Source organism: Oryctolagus cuniculus, chromosome 12, assembly GCF_051225735.1.
Source record: "Oryctolagus cuniculus isolate XC-2025 breed Fujian yellow rabbit chromosome 12, ASM5122573v1, whole genome shotgun sequence".
Lineage (NCBI taxonomy): Eukaryota > Metazoa > Chordata > Mammalia > Lagomorpha > Leporidae > Oryctolagus > Oryctolagus cuniculus.
This window is the reverse complement of record NC_142878.1, coordinates 2,834,445-2,853,196: the sequence shown is the minus strand read 5'-3', so window position 1 is coordinate 2,853,196 and position 18,752 is coordinate 2,834,445. Positions and strand designations below refer to the sequence as shown.

General features: G+C 66.0%; 1 protein-coding gene across 6 annotated transcripts in view; it reads right to left on the bottom strand.

The window, feature by feature from the left end:
• SLCO3A1 (solute carrier organic anion transporter family member 3A1) overlaps nt 1-18,752 on the bottom strand; it is a 158,203-nt gene that overhangs the window by 33,024 nt on the left and 106,427 nt on the right. For all 6 annotated transcript variants that reach the window (XM_070053478.2, XM_070053479.2, XM_089311089.1 and 3 more), the window contains 2 exons: nt 8,839-8,937; nt 2,149-2,412 (listed from right to left, as the gene is read on the bottom strand). In XM_070053478.2, coding sequence (XP_069909579.1) covers nt 2,149-2,412; nt 8,839-8,937 — 363 coding nt within the window. The remainder of the gene's footprint in view (nt 1-2,148; nt 2,413-8,838; nt 8,938-18,752) is intronic.

Genomic DNA, 18,752 nt, shown 5'->3' with positions numbered 1-18,752 from the left:
TGGAGGAGTGGTGACTATGCCCTCGCGCGGCCACTAACACCAAACCACGCCCACCACGTGGAAGGAGAGGAGTTAGGTGATGTGGCCGAGGCTTCGAGGGCCCGGGAACCACCCAACTCCGGCTCCCTTTCCTGACGGGATGCCCTCCAGGTCCGTCGGGAGACCAGCTGCCTCTGGACCTGCTGATTCCAAACCAGAACCCATGAGCCACCAGAGGGAAGCCTGCGTGGACACAGACCCTAGTTTGTGACAGCCGAGCGTCCGCTCAGGCCCAGAGCCCCTCACTCAGGGTCAGGGACGTGACCTCACCTACTGCACACTCTCCTCCTGAGATGGAGCAGGAGCCGGCTGAGCCCCGGCACCCAGGAGGCCTCGGCAAACCCCGGCGCTGGCCCAACCGAGCAAGACTTCAGGAGCGACCGCGTCTGACCCTGGAATTCTGCGGCCACAGCGGCCGCCACCCCAGCCCTGCTCAGCTGCTGGCCTTTCCCTCGCCTGGCCCGGGGAATGGGGCCTGCAGGCCCTGCCCCGCTGCGGGCGCAATCCTGGCTGCGCCACTGGCCCTGCAGGCCTCACCGACTGCGCCCTTTGTGACTTGCTGATCCGTCCCCGTGACCAGTGGGGTCCTCTGATGTCACGACGGGTCGTTCATCTTTGTGCCCCCAGGAATGTGAGATGAAGGTGACAGGTGCAGGGCTTCAAGGCAGGGGTGAGCAGAGACCGTCCACCAGGCTCTGTGTGACAGTCAGGGTGAGGGTCGGGGTCCGGCCAGCCCACGTCCTCCTCCATATCACCCCGCACTGCTGGCTGCGCTGTTAGGGGAGCAGTAGGCAGCTGGCTGGAGAATTCCGGAAGGGGGCCTTCTTCATCAAGCACAGGCACAGGGTGCCGGCCAAGGCAACCCCGGAGCCCAGAACCGGGCAGCTTTCTCTCCACCAACGCGTCCTAAAAGCTAGATGAACCGTTAGACTTCCTACAGTTGCCCATAGCAGGAGCGCAGAAGCCGCGGTGACACCTGGGAGGCTGTGAGGTCAGGCTCTTCCTGGACACAGCGCTCGTTCTCTGCACTCCTTGTGGCCTGGTGGCTCTGACTGGAAGCCTCCTGTGGGCAGGGCTCCCCCCTCAGGACAGCCCCACTGACGAGGGACAATTCTGCAGCGTGCAGCCCGCAGGGCGGGTGGAGGCGGGCAGTCGGGGATCTCTTCCTGGTCCTGGAGCTTCTGCACAGCCGGGCGCCTCACCAGAAGGCTCTGCCCGAGACGTCCCGTGGGGAAGGTCTGCAGGTGCCCTGGAGGGCAGGACCCGTGGCCACCGAGGGCCGCGTGGCTGAGCGCTGGGCTCCTGCCGCAGCGAGCGGCTCGACCTTTATCCCACGCTGGCTTCCTGGAAGCAGCGCGCAGCCCTGCACCTGCCTGGCCCCGGCGGCTGCTTCTTTCTATCAGGAGCAGGTACGCAGGGGCCCGGGCGGGGCGCGTGCAGGCCACAGGCGGCTCGCCAGGGGCGGCACAGACGCACGCCCGCCGAGCAGCTCTGGAGGCTGCTGGGCGGTGCTCAGTCACACGTCACCGGAACGTGGACACGGCCCCGGCCATCCCATCCTGCGTCTCCACCCGCGCCGCCTCACTTGGTCCCCAGAGCTCCATCCACTTTCCTCGAAACACGACAGTAACAGCTTGGCTGCGTTAGCAAGTGCGACGCTCACTGAGACCGGATAACACCTCTCTGCGGGAGCTGGTCCGCACCTGCCGTGGACGGGGTGGAAGGACACCCTGTGTCTACAGCAACGCACGTGGAGGCGGCGTCGTGCGGGCCAGCCTGAGGCCCCTTGTGCTTCCTGGCGCCAGGAAGCGGCGGCCTGCGAGATCTCAACAGCTCTGGGCAGCACTGGACATCACCCCCCCCTCCACATTCTCATCCATCACAGGTCGGCTCACACCCGCCGCTGGGGGGGCCTCCGGTCCACGGCAGCTGCTTGGCTTTGCCTTATTAAGCACATCAGTCACAGCCGCCAACGCCGACTGCACAGAGCGCTCCGCTCCGCCCGATGCTGCCACGGCTCAGGCCCCTGGCGCCCGGGCCAAGCCCCCGCCCTCACCGCCCCTGACCCTGTCCCTCCGCCCGCCCACAGGCAGAGGCAGCCGCCCTTACCTCTCAGCTGCTGCAGGCAGGAGGCACTGCTGTCGGGCTCCAGGGGGTGCCTGAGCACCCCGTTGCTGGGCTTGGGCCTCTCATACTCTCTCTCGGGGAGCATGGCCTGCTCGCTCTCCAGGGCGGGGTCCGAGTGCGGGGGCAGAGACTGTGGGAACCCAAACATCAAGAGCGAGGAGAAGAAGAGTAAGGCACCGCAGAGCAGGAAGCCGCCCCACCAGGCTCCGATCCAGCGGGGGTCGTCGGGCGTGATGTCCAGGTTGCCTGCAAGTGGAGAGAGGGCGGCTCAGCGGGCGGGGCAGGGCTGGCCTTGGGGTCGCCACGGATCTGGGGGGAGGACCGGCCAGGCCATTGTGCCGGGCCTCTGCCACATGCCCCTTCGCTGTCTGGTCCAGCACCTGCTCTCACGGGGCTGAAGGGAGAACAGGTGGCCGCTGGGTTAGGGCTGCAATCGCCTGGCGGGGCAGAGCTGCCGGCTGGGCCAGCCGGACCTGAGGAAACGGGCATCGGTCTAGGGTAGATTCCTGAAGTCGACTCTGTCACCTCCCCAGGGCACCCACCTGGGACTCCACTCGGAGCCCACTCCCTGTCTTAACCAGGCCTGCAGCCGCTAGGGGCGGTGCAAGATGGAGGTAGGAGCCGGGCTGGCTGGGCCGAGGTCCTGGGCCCTTTTCTGGGAGCCGTGGGCCCCTGGTGGCACTCGCCATGCCTCAGCTGACCCATCTGGACAGCAGTGGCCAGGGCAATGGAGTGGGGAGGAGGGGGCTCACCCCCAGGGTAGCACCTGGCTCGTGCTGAGCACGCACACGGAGCTGCTTGTGGCCAGAGTGCCCCGTGTCCGGCTGCCACAGACCAGCTCGGCTCCCTCCTACCTCGCGGCTGGACAGGGCCCTGCAGCCGGCTCCTGCACCTAAAGGCACCTCATGGGGCCCTCTGGGGCCTTCCACTCGCCAGTGGAGGTCAGGAGAACGGCACCTGCCGGCAGCACTGGATGGAAGTGAGTGGCAGCGGTGGCGCCTCCCCCGCCATCTGGGAAGCTGCCAGCATGCGTGGCGGAGGCCGTCTGAGCAGCAGGAGGGTGCCGAGGACGGCAGGAGGCTGCTTCAGCTCTGCCTGTGCCCTGGGCGCGTGCGGTGTGGGGAGCCCACGCCTGTGCCCTGGGCGCGTGCACGGTGTGGGGAGCCCACGCCTGTGCCCTGGGCGCGTGCACGGTGTGGGGAGCCCACGCCTGTGCCCTGGGCGCGTGCACGGTGTGGGGAGCCCACGCCTGTGCCCTGGGCGCGTGCACGGTGTGGGGAGCCCACGTCTGTGCTCCCTGGGTGTGTGCACAGTGTGGGGAGCCCACGTCTGCTCACAGGTGGATGGCAGGGAGAAGTGAGGCGTCCACATCGCTCTGCAGGTGGGGAGGAGGCCAGGACCTCGGCCGTCTGGGCTCACGCTGAGGACGGCCCACTGGCTCTGCCGGGCTGCTCTCACCACGGGTGGGGGCTCGGCGAGGGTTTTGGTCTGAATCTGGGACAACACCCCGGGTGCGAGCCCCGTCTGAGCAGCGGCTCTGAGGTTCTGAGCTGCCCATCTTGCAAGAACACGATTTCACGGGCATCCGGGCGAATTACGGGGAGCACCCCCCTCCACCCTGGATGCTGCCCATGGGGCATGGGGGTGCCCCAGTGAGCGGGACAACCCACAGGGTGGGCCAAGAACGGAGGGAGGAGTATGAGGACAGGAGGCCACGCCCTGCACTCGAGGTGGGTGTGGCCACCAGGGAAGCTTGCTGCTTCTGCAGTGCAGGCGTGAGCGGGCGCGTGACACCCACGCCCCTTCCTCAAGTTGCTGCAATGAACAACGCACCCCGAGGAGCAGCACAGGACACGGCGAGGGCGGGGAGCCCCATCTTCAGCCCCCGAGACCCCAGGCGTGTCTGGTTCTGCAGTGCACCCTGGCCGGCCCTGACCGGAGCCCCCATCCCCCGGAGCAGAGGGGCTGGCTCTGTCTGCTCCTGCTCCTGGTCCTGGTCTTGGCATTGACAAGTTACTGCGGTTTCAGACTACAGTCGGATGCACGCTCAGGGCGAAGACGCAGCGCCTTGTCACCGACTCAGGTGCACCAAACCTCACTGAGAACACTCGGGAACGCAACGGGCTGGGGGCAGCACATGAGGCTAAGGGGACGGCTGTGCAAGGCGGCCACCCTTGGGGTCTCGATGGGCAGGCTTGGCTCCCTGCCGCCACAGCTCACCCGGGAAACGTGGACGCTGTTTCAATCCCAGGGACCCTGGGGAAGGGAGACGGAGTCGAAGAGGAGCAGAGCAGAGCAAGGAGAGCTGTGCCCCGGCACCCGTGTTGGGAGCTGTCCCCAGGTGGCCCGTGTCGGGGGGTGGGGGAGCTGCCCATGAGGGGGGAGGAGCTGTGCCCTGGTGCCTGTGTTGGGGTGGGAGAGGTGTCCCCTGGTGCCCATGTTGGGGTGGGAGAGGTGTCCCCTGGTGCCTGTATTAGGGTAGGAGAGGTGTCCCCAGGTGCCTGTGTTGGGGTGGGAGAGGCGTCCCCTGGTGCCTGTATTAGGGTAGGAGAGGTGTCCCCAGGTGCCTGTGTTGGGGTGGGAGAGGTGTCCCCTGGTGCCTGTATTAGGGTAGGAGAGGTGTCCCCTGGTGCCCATGTCGGGGGGAGGAGCTGTGCCCTGGTGCCTGTGTTGGGGTGGGAGAGGTGTCCCCTGGTGCCTGTGTTGGGGTGGGAGAGGTATCCCCTGGTGCCTGTGTTGGGGTGGGAGAGGTGTCCCCTGGTGCCCATGTCGGGGGGAGGAGCTGTGCCCTGGTGCCAGTATTAGGGTGGGAGAGGTGTCCCTTGGTGCCTGTGTTGGGGTGGGGTGGCGTCCCAGGTGCCCATGTTGTGGTGGGAGAGGTGTCACCTGGTACACATGTTGGAGTGGTGGGGAAGGTGCTCCTGGTGCCCATGTCGGGGTGGGGAGCCATGCCTGCCAGGTGGGCTGTGATGGACGCCTGCCCCGAGGCTGGGACCGGCTGGGCCTGTGTGCGGTGCAGACACGGGCGGCTCCTTCCTTTAGACTTGCATCTTTCTAAGTGCGGCACCCTCAGCATCTGGGCTTTGCTCTGGGTGAGCTGCGCTCCCTCCACTGAGGGCCCAGAGAACAGGTGAGCGGGTCCTTGCGAGTCGCATCCTTGTCCCAAGTCCGGGGAAGATGCGGAGCAGGGGCGCTGGCTTACGGTGAACCCGCCCCTCCCCGTGCCCCAAGCGCAGGCCAGGGACCGGCTCGAGGCTTTGGCACAACCAACATGCGGCAGCAGGACCCCTCCTGCAGCAGGGCCCGAGGACTGGGGGCACGTGTGTGTGGCTTTAGTGAGCCATCAGCTGGGAGCGCACGGGCCTGGCAGAAGGGCTGGAGGCAGCGGCCCCACTCCCTGGGACGTGAAGAGAGACCCTGGTGCAGATAAGTCAGCAAAAGGCAGGGGCGGCTGAAAAGCCCCCTCCCCAGAGCACAGGCCCAGGGCCGGCGCTGCGGCACAGCCAGGAAAGCTGCCAACAGCAACGCAAGCATCCCACGCGGGCGCCCAATGCACTTCCCTGGCTGCTCCGCTTCCAACCCGGCTCCTCGCTATGGCCTGGGAAAGCCGTGGGAGATGGCTCAAGCGCTTGGGCCCCTGCACCCGCGTGGGAGACCTGGATGGAGCTTCTGGCTCCTGGCTCTGGCCTGCCCAGCCCCCTCATTGCAGCCATTTGGAGAGGGAACCAGTAGGCGGAAGACATCCCTCCCTCTCTCTCTGTTAACTCTGCCTTTCAAATAAATAAAGTCTTAAAAAAAAAAAGAAAAAAAAAAAAAAAAAAAAGGACAGCCCCAGTCCACTCCCAGACCGCCAGCATAGGAACAATGAAAATCATGAAAATTGCTGGCAAGCGGAATTCCAAGGCCGACCCTGGAATGGTGTGGACGGTGCTCTGCTGCCCTCTGCTGGCCAGGCCCTCTGAAGGCTGCTGCTGCCTTCCTGTCCGGTGGGAGGTGGGAGGGGATGGCAGAGACCAAGCAGAGCCCCCTGCCTTCCCAAGGGACGCTCACCGCCAGCCCAGGGAGTCTGCGCTGCCACTCGCGCCCCTTCACCCTGGGCCCTGCGGGGCCAGCAACGCCGCTGAGCAGGTCAGGCTGGGACAGGCCTGCAGGCGGGGCGCGGCACGGGCACACCCAGGGGACCTGGGTGGGAGGGGACAGGCCAGGCCGGCACCTGCCGACCCCTCGGTCACTGCAGGCGATGAGAGGAGATGCTGCCTCACGCAGAAGGGAGCCAGCCGGGTCGCTGTTGGGCAGACACCAGCGTGCTGCTCGGGAGGCTGGGGTTCAGGTCCAGGCACCGCCACAGGACGAGGGGACAGGGAGCAGGAGAGAAACTCGCGGCCGAAGGTTAAACTGCCGCTGACCACGCCCACATCCCTGAGTCGGAGGGCCCGGGGTTCAAGTCCTGGCCTCGCTTCTCATTCAGCTTCCTGCTAATACTTCCCCAGCAGGTGGCAAGTGTTTGGTTCCTGGGTCCCTGCCACCCCCACTTGGGAACCCAGATGGAGTGCTGGGCCCTGGCTTCAGCTTGGCTCAGCCCTGCTGCCGGGGCGTTTGGGGAGTGAGCCGGCGGATGGAGACTGTCTCCCCACCTTGCAAATAAACATATTTTTAAAGGGATTTTTTTCCCCATAATACACATTTTCATAGAATGTCAGAGGCCCAAGGTTGCGTGGATTTTAATTCTCTTTGCCCCAAAATAAATTCCTCCTGCAGCTCCACTTCCACACGGGCGCACCCGTGGGTGGGGCACCCCTCCCCTCCCCGGGCCTCCACTTCCTGAGCCAGGGCAGAGGAGACGGACTCCAGGGCTCCCTCAGCTCAGAGTCTGACTTTCACACACCGGGGTTCAAGGGCCTGGCGCTGGCAGGCGTGGGGTGAAGTCGGCTGCCCAGTCCGTGGCCTCCCTGGTGGCCTTCGCACTGGCTAGAGCCCTTGCTGCTCCCGGCCTGCGCCGCCCAGCCTGCCTAGCGCCCCCCCCCCCCACTGGAGCCCCAGCACCCGCCGACACGGGTGAGTCTGTGACACCGTTAGGGGCCAGGAAAGGCCTCGCTGGGAGGAACGGGCTGAGGCCACGGGGACTCCAGGGCACTGAGGAGCCGTGACTTCTCTGGGCGACTTAGCAGGTGCAGCCTTGTCAGGAGGCGATGGGTGGAGAGGAGAGGAGTCCCCAGGGGCCCTGAGGGCGGGCCAGCTGGGCCGGGGGTGGGGGTGGCACTGGGAGGAAGGACCCAGGCCCCTGAGGGTGGACGGCTGGGCGGGGGCGCTGGGAGGGAGGACCCAGGGGCCCCGAGGGCGGGCCGGCTGGGTGGGGGGGCGCTGGGAGGAAGGACCCGGGCCCCGAGGGTGGGCCAGCTGGGCGGGGGTGGGGGTGGTGCTGGGAGGAAGGACCCGGGCCCCGGGGGTGGACGGCTGGGCGGGGGTGCTGGGAGGGAGGACCCAGGGCTCGCCATCCGCTGCCCGACAGGAGAGCAGGGCTCTGGTTCAGGGACACGCGGCAGCTGAGGCCCCGGAGCTCTCGGAGATCCATCCTGCTGTAGCAGTTCCTCCCGAGTGTGCCCCCGGCTGCAGCAGCCCCGGGACCTCGCCCACCCCCTCTGGCTCCGGGGAACCATGGGAGGTGGGGCCTGGAAGCGGCCCGCCCCAGGAGTGAGCTCGAAGGGGCACCTCCCGCCACTGACCCACATCAGGCTGACACCCGGCCGCGGCCCCAGGCACAACAGGAGGCTCCATGTGTGCGTGGACAGACCGTGCGCCACTCCCAGCAGACGCACCGAGGGCCGGTGTCACGGGCAGCCAGGGTCAGGGTGAACCGCGGCCGAGCCTGGGCCAGCACTGGACGTGCCATGTGGACCACACAACCAGCTGTGTTGCGTCCGACCACAGAGACCGGGGAACAGCAGCACGAGCACACAGCCCCGGCGCCAGCCACGACCGGGCCTGGCTCTCGCTGATGGGGTGGGCATGGGGCGTGTCCCCACACAGGACCCCCCGGCCCTGTCTCAGAAGGCCTTTTCCCATCTGTGTCCCTGACCCGCGGGGGCAGTGCACCCCACACGGCCCATCACAGCCCCCACCTCTGCTGTCGACGGCATGGCCGTCTCGTGGGCTACAGCGCCAGGAGCTCCCACACCCGCACTGCCCACAGAAGTTTCCTAAGAGCTCAGCGGGGCAGACACAGCTACTGTCACTCCCAGGTTTCAGATAAGGAAAGAACACGTCTGAGGGAGAGCCCTCCTGGGGGCGACAGTGTGGCCCGGACATGGCAGAGGCCACACGAGCCCAGGCAAATGGGCTCGTCACAGGCAGGGCTGTGGTCTGGGGGAGGGCCGTGGTCCGGGGGAGGGCCGTGGTCCGGGGGGAGGGCCGTGGTCTGGGGGGAGGGCTGTGGTCTGGGGGAGGGCCGTGGTCCGGGGGAGGGCCATGGTCGGGGGGGGCGTGGTCCGGGGGGAGGGCCGTGGTCGGGGGGCGTGGTCCGGGGGGAGGGCCGTGGTCTGGGGGGAGGGCCGTGGTCGGGGGGGCTGTGGTCCGGGGGGAGGGCCGTGGTCCGGGGGCAGGGCTGTGTTCCAGGGGGAGGGCCGTGACCCACCACGTGGGCAGCAGTGCGTGTGGACGGCACGGGCGGCTTACTTGTGTCGATGAAGACCGCGTCCACGTAGATCTTGGTGCAGAACGAGCCCAGGATGAAGCCGCAGGCCGGGCCAAACACCAGCATCGTGAACAGGATTCCTGAGGGAACGAAACGAGGCAGCGGTCAGGACGGCGCGGTCACCCGGGAGGTCAGTGCGCAGTCACCCGTCCGGACGAGCGCTCACACGGGCCACAGCACGGCCGGCAGCCGAGAACCCTGCTGGGGAAAAACTAGCGTTTCCCACGTCTGGGAAGGCGCTCGACACCCCGTGACACGCTAGAATATTCCACCGCCCGGAAGCACGCCAGAGTTCCCCGAAGGAGGCCGTGTCATCGTGGCACAGCCGGCTAAGCCGCACTGGTGATGCTGGCATCCTGCCCCAGAGCGCCAGCCATCCAAGTCCCGGCTGCTGCACTGCTGCCCCACTCCCCGCTAGTGCACCTGGGAAAGCAGTGGGAGACGCCCAAGTGCTTGGGCCCCTGCACCCACGTGGGAGACCCGATAGAGCTCCTGGCTCCAGCCTGGCCCAGCCCTGGCCACTGTGGGCGTCGGGGAGTGACCAGCGGATGGAAGACCTCCCGCTCTCTCACTCTGCCTTTCAGATAAACTAAGTCAGTAGTTTAGAAAAGAGATCCAGGAGAGGCAGGATTGAAGGACGAGCTCGTTTTTGTGCAGAAGTTCTAGATCCACGTGTGGCTCTATTTTGACTGCTTTGCGCTATCTGTGGGCCCTGGAACTCCTGCTGTTGGGGGCCGTCACCCCGCACAGCAGCCAGGAAACAACACTCGCACGGACACCCACGTCTGGCGTTCAACCCTTCACTTCCTCACCATCCACCGTTTTGGAAGGATTTCTTAAAAGGATTTACTTATCTATTTGAATGTCAGAGTTAGAGAGAGAGAGAGAGAGAGACCGAGAGAGACCTTCCACCTGCTGTTTCACTCCCCAGACGGTCGCAATGGCCAGGGATGGGTCAGGGGGTCAGGCTGCAGCCAGGAGCTCCATCCAGGTCTCCCATGCGGGTGGCAGGGCCCAGGCACGTGGGCCATCTTCTGCTGCTTTGCCCAGGCCATTGGCAGGGAGCTGGATTGGAAGTGGAGCAGCTGGGACTTGAACCTGTGCCCGTATGGATGCCGGCATCCTGGGTGGCGGCTTCACCCACTATGCCAGAGCACAAGCTCCCGGATGGATTCTTGTAACTTTGCTTTCACGTTTACTTGGTTCTGTGTAACCACATTTACCGTTGGCTCTGATGCTCCAGCACTCACTGTGCAAACTCGGGTCTTGGCGTGTAAGAGAAATCTAAGCCGCAATTATTTTCAAACGTAATGAAATGTTTGTGAGCGCCACACTGAGCAGGAAAGGACGATCGCGGCGTGGCACCTGGGGCCCTGAGGTGTCAGGGATCTCGGAGTCGCCGTCTGCCATGGCGGATCTGGGACCCGGCCTGCGTGTCCCTGGGGGGCACGAGCGGGCGCAGGCCTGGGGCACGCGCTGACGAACCCAGCGGCTGCAGCGGGCAGCCTTCAGACGGTTCATGGAAAATGAGTCATGGACGAACCACATGGACACCGATTTTTTTTTTTTCAATAAAAGACCCTCATCTGCTAGTTCCACTTCCGTGAGCGCCACGGCATTCCTCCCACGGGAATATGCACGGACCCGTCTGGTCTCCCTGGCAAAGTCCTGAGCCCAGATGAAACCCCCAGGCCCCGGGGCAGAAACAAAACAGGTGCCTGTCCCTAGGAAGCTGCCCACCCGGTGGGGACAAGCCACATGAGGCTTCTCCCACCCAGGCAGATGCCCCGAAGGGCAGGGGCCAACAGGGGCCAGCAGGGGCCGGCAGGGGTGTCCATGGAGGTGAGGTCAGGGGTCGGCGGAGAGCCCGTCTCCCATCCGGTCTGCTTGGGTGCGGCTCTCGCAATGATGCCATCATGGAACCACCTGGATACTCATCCATTCAGTCAATGCTTATTGAGCTCCTGCTGTATACCAAGCACTCTTTATGGGTGGAGGGGGGCTCAGCGTTGCACCGGGCAGCCAAACACCCTGGCCTGCATGGAGCTTGGGACCGGACCGGGAAGAAAGATGCAAGCAAGTGCACGTGAGAGCTCTTGTGGCCTGGATCCACGACGGCGTGGCAGAGGTGACGTGTGACGGAGGGAAGAGCGGGGGAGGGTGCCAGCCACCACAGGTGGGATGTAAGCCTCCCTCGGGAGGTGGCTCTGCGGGTCAGGAAATGTCCAACCTCAACTGCTTCAAACTCCCTCGTGTGTGCTCAGCAGGGACCGCGCCCCTGGCTCCCGCCTCCGCTCGCCAGTCCCGCCCTGCCACAGCCTGGTCGGGCCACAAAGGCAGCTGCGGTCATGGGGACAGGGGGGGCATCTGTCAGCGCTCGGCCGGAAGTGGGGTGGCCTCAGCCATCAGGCCAGCCCGGGGCCTCCACAGGGCGGCTGGGAGGAGGCGGAGAGCCCCGAGCAAGCAGTGGGGGAGGGCCCAGCGGGGCGCCCGGGACCATGGCACAGACTGCTGCTCGGGGCTGAATCCTGAAGCCAGCATGTCCCCCGTCCAGGCGGCAGGGGACACGGCCACAGCCGCAGTGACCGCTCCAGAGACACCCAGCAAACAAACTGCTCGCTCAGGCCGTCCGCAAAGGACAGGCCCAGGCCCAGGAGCACAGCTCTCGGCCAAGGGGTGGGCCCACACCTGCAGCCTTGGGCATGCCCGGCCTCCCGGCACCCCTGCCACAGCCCGAAGCTGCACCCGGAGGGCGCTCAGGGTGGAAAGGTAACCCCATCATGGGGCTCTGAAGGCGCTTCCCATCAGGTTAGGTCTTGAAGGTGCAGCCCCTGGCGGCCTCGGGGGACAGAGGCGGGCGCACGCGTGCTGTTAGTAAACGGCGCCGTCTTCCCAAGCCCGGCCTGGCTTACTAGAAGTCAGGTGACCAAATGGCCCAATCACATTGTCAGCTCCACCCCCACCCTACCAGGACTTGCGGCTCCCACGTCCTGACCTCTGTAGAGCCGTGTAGCCCTGTTCTCCCAGCGCAGGCTGCTGTCCTCTGTGCACAGCGAGGCAGCCTGGCCAGTCCCCACCCCCAACGATGACCCTCCCCCTCACTCCATGTTTGGTGTCTTGTGGTGGCCTTTCCTCTCACGTGTCCCTTGTCCTGGCCAGGTGGCAGCCTCACCACCCCGGGACTCTGCCAGCCAGGACGCATCACCGGGGGCTGTGCCAGCGCAGGTGGCTGATGTAGGCCTGCGCACCTGCAAAACCACGAGCCAGAATCATCATCATCAGGACGGCCCCCCGGGGCCCCACGACTGGCAGGCGGCTGGCGGGCGGCCAACCCCAGCACCTGCTGCGGTCACGGGCCCTCTCTCGCAAATGGCACACGTGGCCTAGGCAGGTGTCAGCAGCAGTCCCCCAGATGAACCTGACGCTTAATGGGCCAGAGAGTCAAGCTTTCGGTTCCCTGGAAGGAAACGATGGGTGAGCTGCTGTGGTGAGCTGCCGTGGCTGTGCTGTGGTGTGCCGCCATGGTGTGCTGCCATGGCACTACTGTGGTGAGCTGCCGCGGCGCTACTGTGGTGCTACTGTGGTGAGCTGCTGTGGTGCTGTTGTGGCACTGCCATGGTGCTGCCGTGGCGTGTTGCTGTGGCGCTGCCGTGGTGTGCTGCCATGGCACTACTGTGGTGAGTTGCCGTGGCGCTGCTGTGCTGTGCTCCCGTGGCGCTGCCGCTCCACTTGTGGGGACAGCTGAGTCCCTGGCCTGGCCTCTGCCCTTGAGCACAGCAGACGGAATGGCACCCCTGGGGAGCCTCAGGGGCCGGTGATCAGGGCTGGGGGCTTGGGCGGGGACACGGGGACGGCAGGGTCTGCCACAGAGACCCCACACACCAGGGCAGCCTGGAGAAGGCACGGTTTCCCCCCCAGCGGGCCCACGCGAGATCGTGGTGTTGTCTTTCCACGTGAAGGGCACTCTCCCTTCGGCTGAGACCCCGGGACCGTTTTCTAAGCAGCTCCTCCTCAGAGATGACGACGAAAGCCTCCAGATCTCACGTTCTGGAAGGTTCTGGAATGTCCTGCAGGAAGCGGCCTGCCTCTCAGAGCTCAGTGTCCGAGGGGCCGTGGCTGTGCCCGTGAGTGGGACAGCTCTCGCCGCCCCTGGGATCCCCCCTCCCCCCGTTCCTCTTCAGCTACGCTGTGTGAGCGCCCACCTGAGTGCAGGACACACAGGCTCTGAGACTCAGAGCTGGGCCCCCGGGACCCCCAGTGCCTCCGGGCCACAGGCAGCCACTGCCGCAGGGCCTGTCCCGGGTAGGGAAGGGACACCGAGGAAGAGGGCCCTGGCAGCAGGGAGCCGGGGCCCGTGGATGCGCCTCCCCTCTACCCTGCACGGCCGGTGCACCTACCACCCATAACCCACAACCTTCCCGTGACACAGCACCCGCCTCCCAGCAGAAAGGGAGCCCCGGGGTCAGTGCAGCCCCGCTCTGTGGCTCCCGGGCGCTCCCCGGGGTCAGTGCAGCCCTGCCCTGTGGCTCCCGGGCGCTCCCCGGGGTCAGTGCAGCCCTGCCCTGTGGCTCCCGGGCGCTCCCCGGGGTCAGTGTAGCCCTGCCCTGTTGCTCCCCGGGGTCAGTGCAGCCTCGCTCTGTGGCTCCCAGGTACTCCCCGGGGTCAGTACTGCCCTGCTCTGTGGCTCCCCAGGTGCTCCCTGAGGTCAGTGCTGCCCCGCTCTGTGGCTCCCCGGGGCTGCTCAGGGGGCACACGAGGACCACTGAAGGTGGGGCCACAGTGTCTTGGCACTGATGAGGTCCATCGCAGTCCCTTTCCAAGGAAGCTGTGGGCCTTGCTCTGGCTGACACAGGGAAGGGACAGACCTGAGGACACCTCTGTTCCTCCCCTCACTCAGAGACGGCCCCTGGCCGGCCGCAGGCCTGCGCAGCACTGTGTGAAGAGACGCCGCCCTCTCCCTCCAGTTTAAGCAGTGACACCAGGGCCTGCCAGGACAGAGCCCAGGCTGACCCCAGCCGCACGCGTCTGCCACCTGGTGGCACAGACTTGGCACTGCCGAAGGCAGATCCAGACCCGTCCTACAGATACCCAGGGACTCACTCACTCCCTAACGGGACGCCCTGGGTCTCTGCACGGGGTGGACACTGCTGCTGCCGGCCCCGAGGGGCAGCTCAGGGCTGAGTCCTGCTGCTGTCTGGTTTCCCTGAGCCTGTGTCCCGCCAGAGAGGCTTCCGGCGAGTTCCGGGCTCAGACTCTGGCTCTCACACTCTCTCTGCCGAGCACTGAGGCGGGAGTCGCTGGCTTAGAGAGTGGGCGACAGACAGAGTCACATGGACAAAGGCCACTCAGGTGGGCATTTGGCACAGCAGTGCGGACACTGCCCGGGGAGCCTGCCCCTCATTCTGGGGTTCCTGGTTCAGGCCCTGGCTCTGCTTCCGATCCAGCTCCCTGCTCACCCACAGCCTGGGAGGTGGCAGCGATGGCTCAGGTCCTGGGGTCCCCGCCACCCATGTGGGAGACCTGGCTGGAGTCCCTGGCTCCCGGCTTCCGCCTGGCCCGCCCGGGCTGCTGCAGAGGGATGATCTCTCTTTCACCCTCTCTGACTTTATTTTCAAATAAACACGAAAACAAATCTAAGCCGTACAGATGTGAGTTTTCCTTTAAAAGAAACGGCAGCAGTCTTTTTTGCTGTCAGGAATCAGTATACATTTTCTTATGCGATTTTCTGCAAACGAAACCCCCTTTCTTCACCCTGAAAGAATCTCACAGTCGCGGGCGCACGATCTGAGGACCAGGCCACTGAGCTGCACGGCTGGGGTTGGCCCTCGATGCCGCGTGAACTGATGAAGTGACCGTCACCTCGGGGTGGGGACAACAGCCACAGCGCTGACCACATGGGCCCGCTCGGGGCCTCCGGCATCGGCGCTTGCGAGGCCTCCCCCGGTGCCAGGTGCCAACCCCTGCTGTGGCTGCTACAGAGGCAGCACCGGCTACCTGTCCTGCCACCCACGGCCGACGCTACCCACCCAGCCACACTGCTGTGTGCGCAGCTCTGAGGCGCAGTGACCCCCAGCACAGCCCGGCCAAGCACAGGTCGTCGGAAGCACAGGTCGTGGTGGCATCTCGATGTCCACGTGGACCAGGGTCCCGGCACTCCCGAGGGTCCTGGCAAGGATATGAACCCCCAGGCCCTGTCCTGCCCCTCCTGACCATGGGAGGGCGGGCACCCTGACTGCTTAGCAGTGACCAGGACAAGCCCGGGCAGGCAGGGCCCAGAGCTCTGCACATGAGGCCCCACGGCCACAGGTGAGGCTGAGAAAGCAGAAGTCCCGCCCGGAGGCCACGCGGGCTAGGGAGAGGACACGCACCAGGGCCGCATGGCGACGGCTGGCCGGGGACCCTCCAGGGTGGGATCCTGGGTCCTGCCTGGACTTACGGGTGGTGGGGGTGAGAACTTCCATGCTGTGAAGCTGTGAGAACTCAGGGATGTGAGCCGAGCGCTCTGCCCCCGCACGGCAGGTGCTCCCTCGGGCTGACCGCCCCCCTCCCAGGATGAGCCCAAGAAGGGAACTGGGATGCACGTGGCCGGTCCCCTGCCCCGCCCACCTGGGTCCAAGGCTGCATCTAAACCAGGAGCGGCTGTGGCTCTTGGCCACTAGAGGGCAGCCTTGCCCTGCAGAGATGGGGACCGGCTGTGGCCTGGGCGGAAGGCTCCCCCCGAGAGCAGAGCGCGTTCTCCTGCAGCCCCCTCGGCTGACACCGAGGCCGAGGCCCTGACACCGCAGCGGAGCACATCCCCGGGAGGAGCCTGCCGGGCACGAGCGTGCGAGGACCAAACGGCAGGACGCCGGGAGACACCGCACAGCAGGCTGGCCCTCACTGGTGCTGGAGCGGACAGGAGGCCCTGGATGGGGCTTGCGGCCGATGCCAGACCCCCTAAGAGCAAGGTGCACCCACGGCAGGCGGCTGTGGCCAGGAGCTACAAGCCGGGCCGGCTGCCTCTCGCTCAGATCTGCCTCTGGCCCTGCACACCTGCTGCACGCTGACGGCGACAGCGGGCCTGGGTCCTGCCCCAGAGACGGGTGCTGCCTGGGCTCCCCAGGGGTTTCAGCCTGATGGACAGCTCCGGGCTAGGTGGGCCTCGGCCCCATGTCCTTGCAGGGCTTCCCTTCCTGGCACCGGGAACCAGGGGGCCTCCAGAGTGCGTCTCGGCAAATGGGAAGGCACAGGGATGCCTGACGCGTGCCTGCAGGGCTGGGGCCGCGGTCACCCTGCCTGGCCAGGCCGAGGTCACCAAGCACAGCGGCAGGACCGGGGTGTCTCGAGCCGGCAGCCCAGGCACTCCTGTGCCATCATGGTGGTCGGGCCCGGCCCCCGCTGCTGTGCTGCGGGCCCCCTTCTCCCTCCACTCCAGGCTCCCAGCACGGCCTCAAAGGTGCGCCTGCCACTCAAAGTCTGCCTTAAATACCACCGCCTCCACGCAGCCTTCCTGGACTCTCTCTTCTTGCCCTTCTGTCACAGCACTCGGCCTGAGCTCTTTCTGTCCTTGTGCTGGAAATCTGCCTGGGTGCGGCCACAGCTCCCTGGGTGGGGCGTGCCCCGAGAAGGGAGGGAGCGGAAGTCCCCATGCACGGACCCCACCCCGCCCCGTGAGCAGCCGGGTGCTCCGCTCAGGGGGCTCTGGCCCTGGCTGTCTGGGTCTGGCTGGTGAGGATTTCCCTACGCCCAGTGGGTAGCAGGGAGCAGGGCCGGAGCCGGCAGATTCTCCCCAAAACCGGAGGACACGCCGTGCATCACCCCCCACCCCTGTAAATCCCAGGGCCCAGCGGCCCCAGGCGGTGCCTGAGGACGCGGGAACACACTGCTGGCAGGGAGAGTAAACCACGTGGCGGGAACCCACCCAAAGCACAGCGGGCTGCGCCTTCCAGGGGGGCCCATGTCCCACCCTTGAGAGCAGTGAGGTCCTGCCAGAGGCCCCCCTGCCACCCTGAGTCTGGGGTCTTCCTGGGCCCCTGTGTGCAGCCTGAGGCCCGAGTCCAGGCTGCCGGCTCGGGGGCAGGAGGTCAGGCCCGCGGCCCCCAAGTCCTCAGCCTCCTTGGCTCCACTGGGAAAACAGGGCAGTGACCCGCCTGCTGCAGGCCGTCGGTTCCACCTACCAAATCACGTCCAGGCTTGGGGGGGGTGGGGCTGTGATGAGACCACATGACCACCCCTGGCACTGTGGGGTCAGTCCTCAGCTCCTCCCCAACCCACATCAGATGTCCCCTGGGCGTAACCACGCCCCTGGCCGAGAGCCGCTGACCCATAGCCTGGATTCACCGGCACAGCGGCCGGCACAGAGCAGCGGCCCCAGTATCTGTGCACAGCTGAGTCTCCCCGAGAAATGGGCCTGAGATGGGGCACCCGAGGCTCAGGGAGACGCGGGCTCTCAGGCTGTGCAGCAGGGAGGCCCGACCTCCCTGCCTGAGGCGTCCCCAGCCCGGGGCGAGGAGGGCGAGCTCGCCTAGGAGCCTCCGGCTCACTGCTGATGCGCCTGAGACGGCACCGGCAGCTGATCACGGGCTCAGGCCCTGCGCCCACGTGGCAGGTCTGGACGGAGCTCCTGGCCCCGGCTCCACCCTGGCCCAGACCTGGCTTCCGCAGGCCTTTGAAGAATGAACCGGCGCACACAGGATCTCTCCACTCACCCCTCCCCCGGTCACTCTGCCCTTCAAATACGTCAGTCAGTCTTTTTAAAAGGTGGTTTTTCTAGTAAATCCTGGATGACAACGGCTGGAACCAGGTTTGCAGTCTGGGGCAGGGGTGGGGAGAGGGCCGGAGTCTCACGTCCCCGGGTGACAAACAGGTTTAGAGGTGGGGCTGTCCTAATCAGGTTTGGGCCCGGAGGAGAGACTGGAACTGACTCACGGGGTGAGGAGGGCAAGGGACGGCCCTGCCGTCCGAGCGGGAAGTGTGACCGCTCACTCGACGGCCGCGCTGCTTCCCTCCAAGGGCTGGGGCAGCACGCAGCCCACGGACAGCTCCCGCACCTGCAGCCCCGCCCACCTCGCCTGCACCACCCGGCTTTGCTTGCGGTGTTGTTCGGGGCAGGGGGCAGCCTGGGCCGGACGTGGGCGTGGCCTCAATGTCCACGTCCCATCCCTCACGCTGCCAGAGTCACACGCTGAAATCCCAGCCCCAGGAGCCCAGCGCGGCCAAATAGAGAAAAGACGCTGATTTTGGTCTTGGGGAGACACCAGGGGGACAGGAGCAGCTGTGGCCTGGGCACTCGCGGGAGGGAAGTTTCCCATGAAAATCTACAGCCGGGGAGGCTCCGTGCACCAGCAGGGACTGCACAGGCCTCCCCAGAGCCGGGCCAGAGGATCCCGCAGACGCCCAGCTCCCCTGCGAAGGGACTTGCGGTCCCCACTGTCGTCTGAGGTGGAGGGGACGGGGGCTCACATAACTGCGAACACGGGGCAGGCTGCCTTCCTCCCTCAGCCCCCCACGGTGCCCAGCTCAGGGACGGGGCGGCTCCCGGGCAGATGGCGGCTCCCCTGCACCTGTGACTGTGGGAATCCTGGGACGGAGCTACAGGCCAGGAGGACCCCAGGCTCATGCTGCACAGTGCAGGGGTCCTCTGTGTGGTTCGTGCACCTGTGTGCTCCCTGACAACACCAGTAAACCACCACGTATGTTGTAGGCACCACCCTGGACTTCCACTCCCCCCACAGCAGCTGGCACAGCTCCCAGGCCCCTGCACACCCGTCTGGACCCCCCTGAAGGTGCAGGCACCTGCTATCCACACGGCACACTCCCAAGAACAAAGACTTAAGAGTTGATATCAACTGGTTTCTCCAGACGCGTCAGAATGGCAGAAATAAGAGAAACATGAAGGAGAAAGTGTGACTCACCG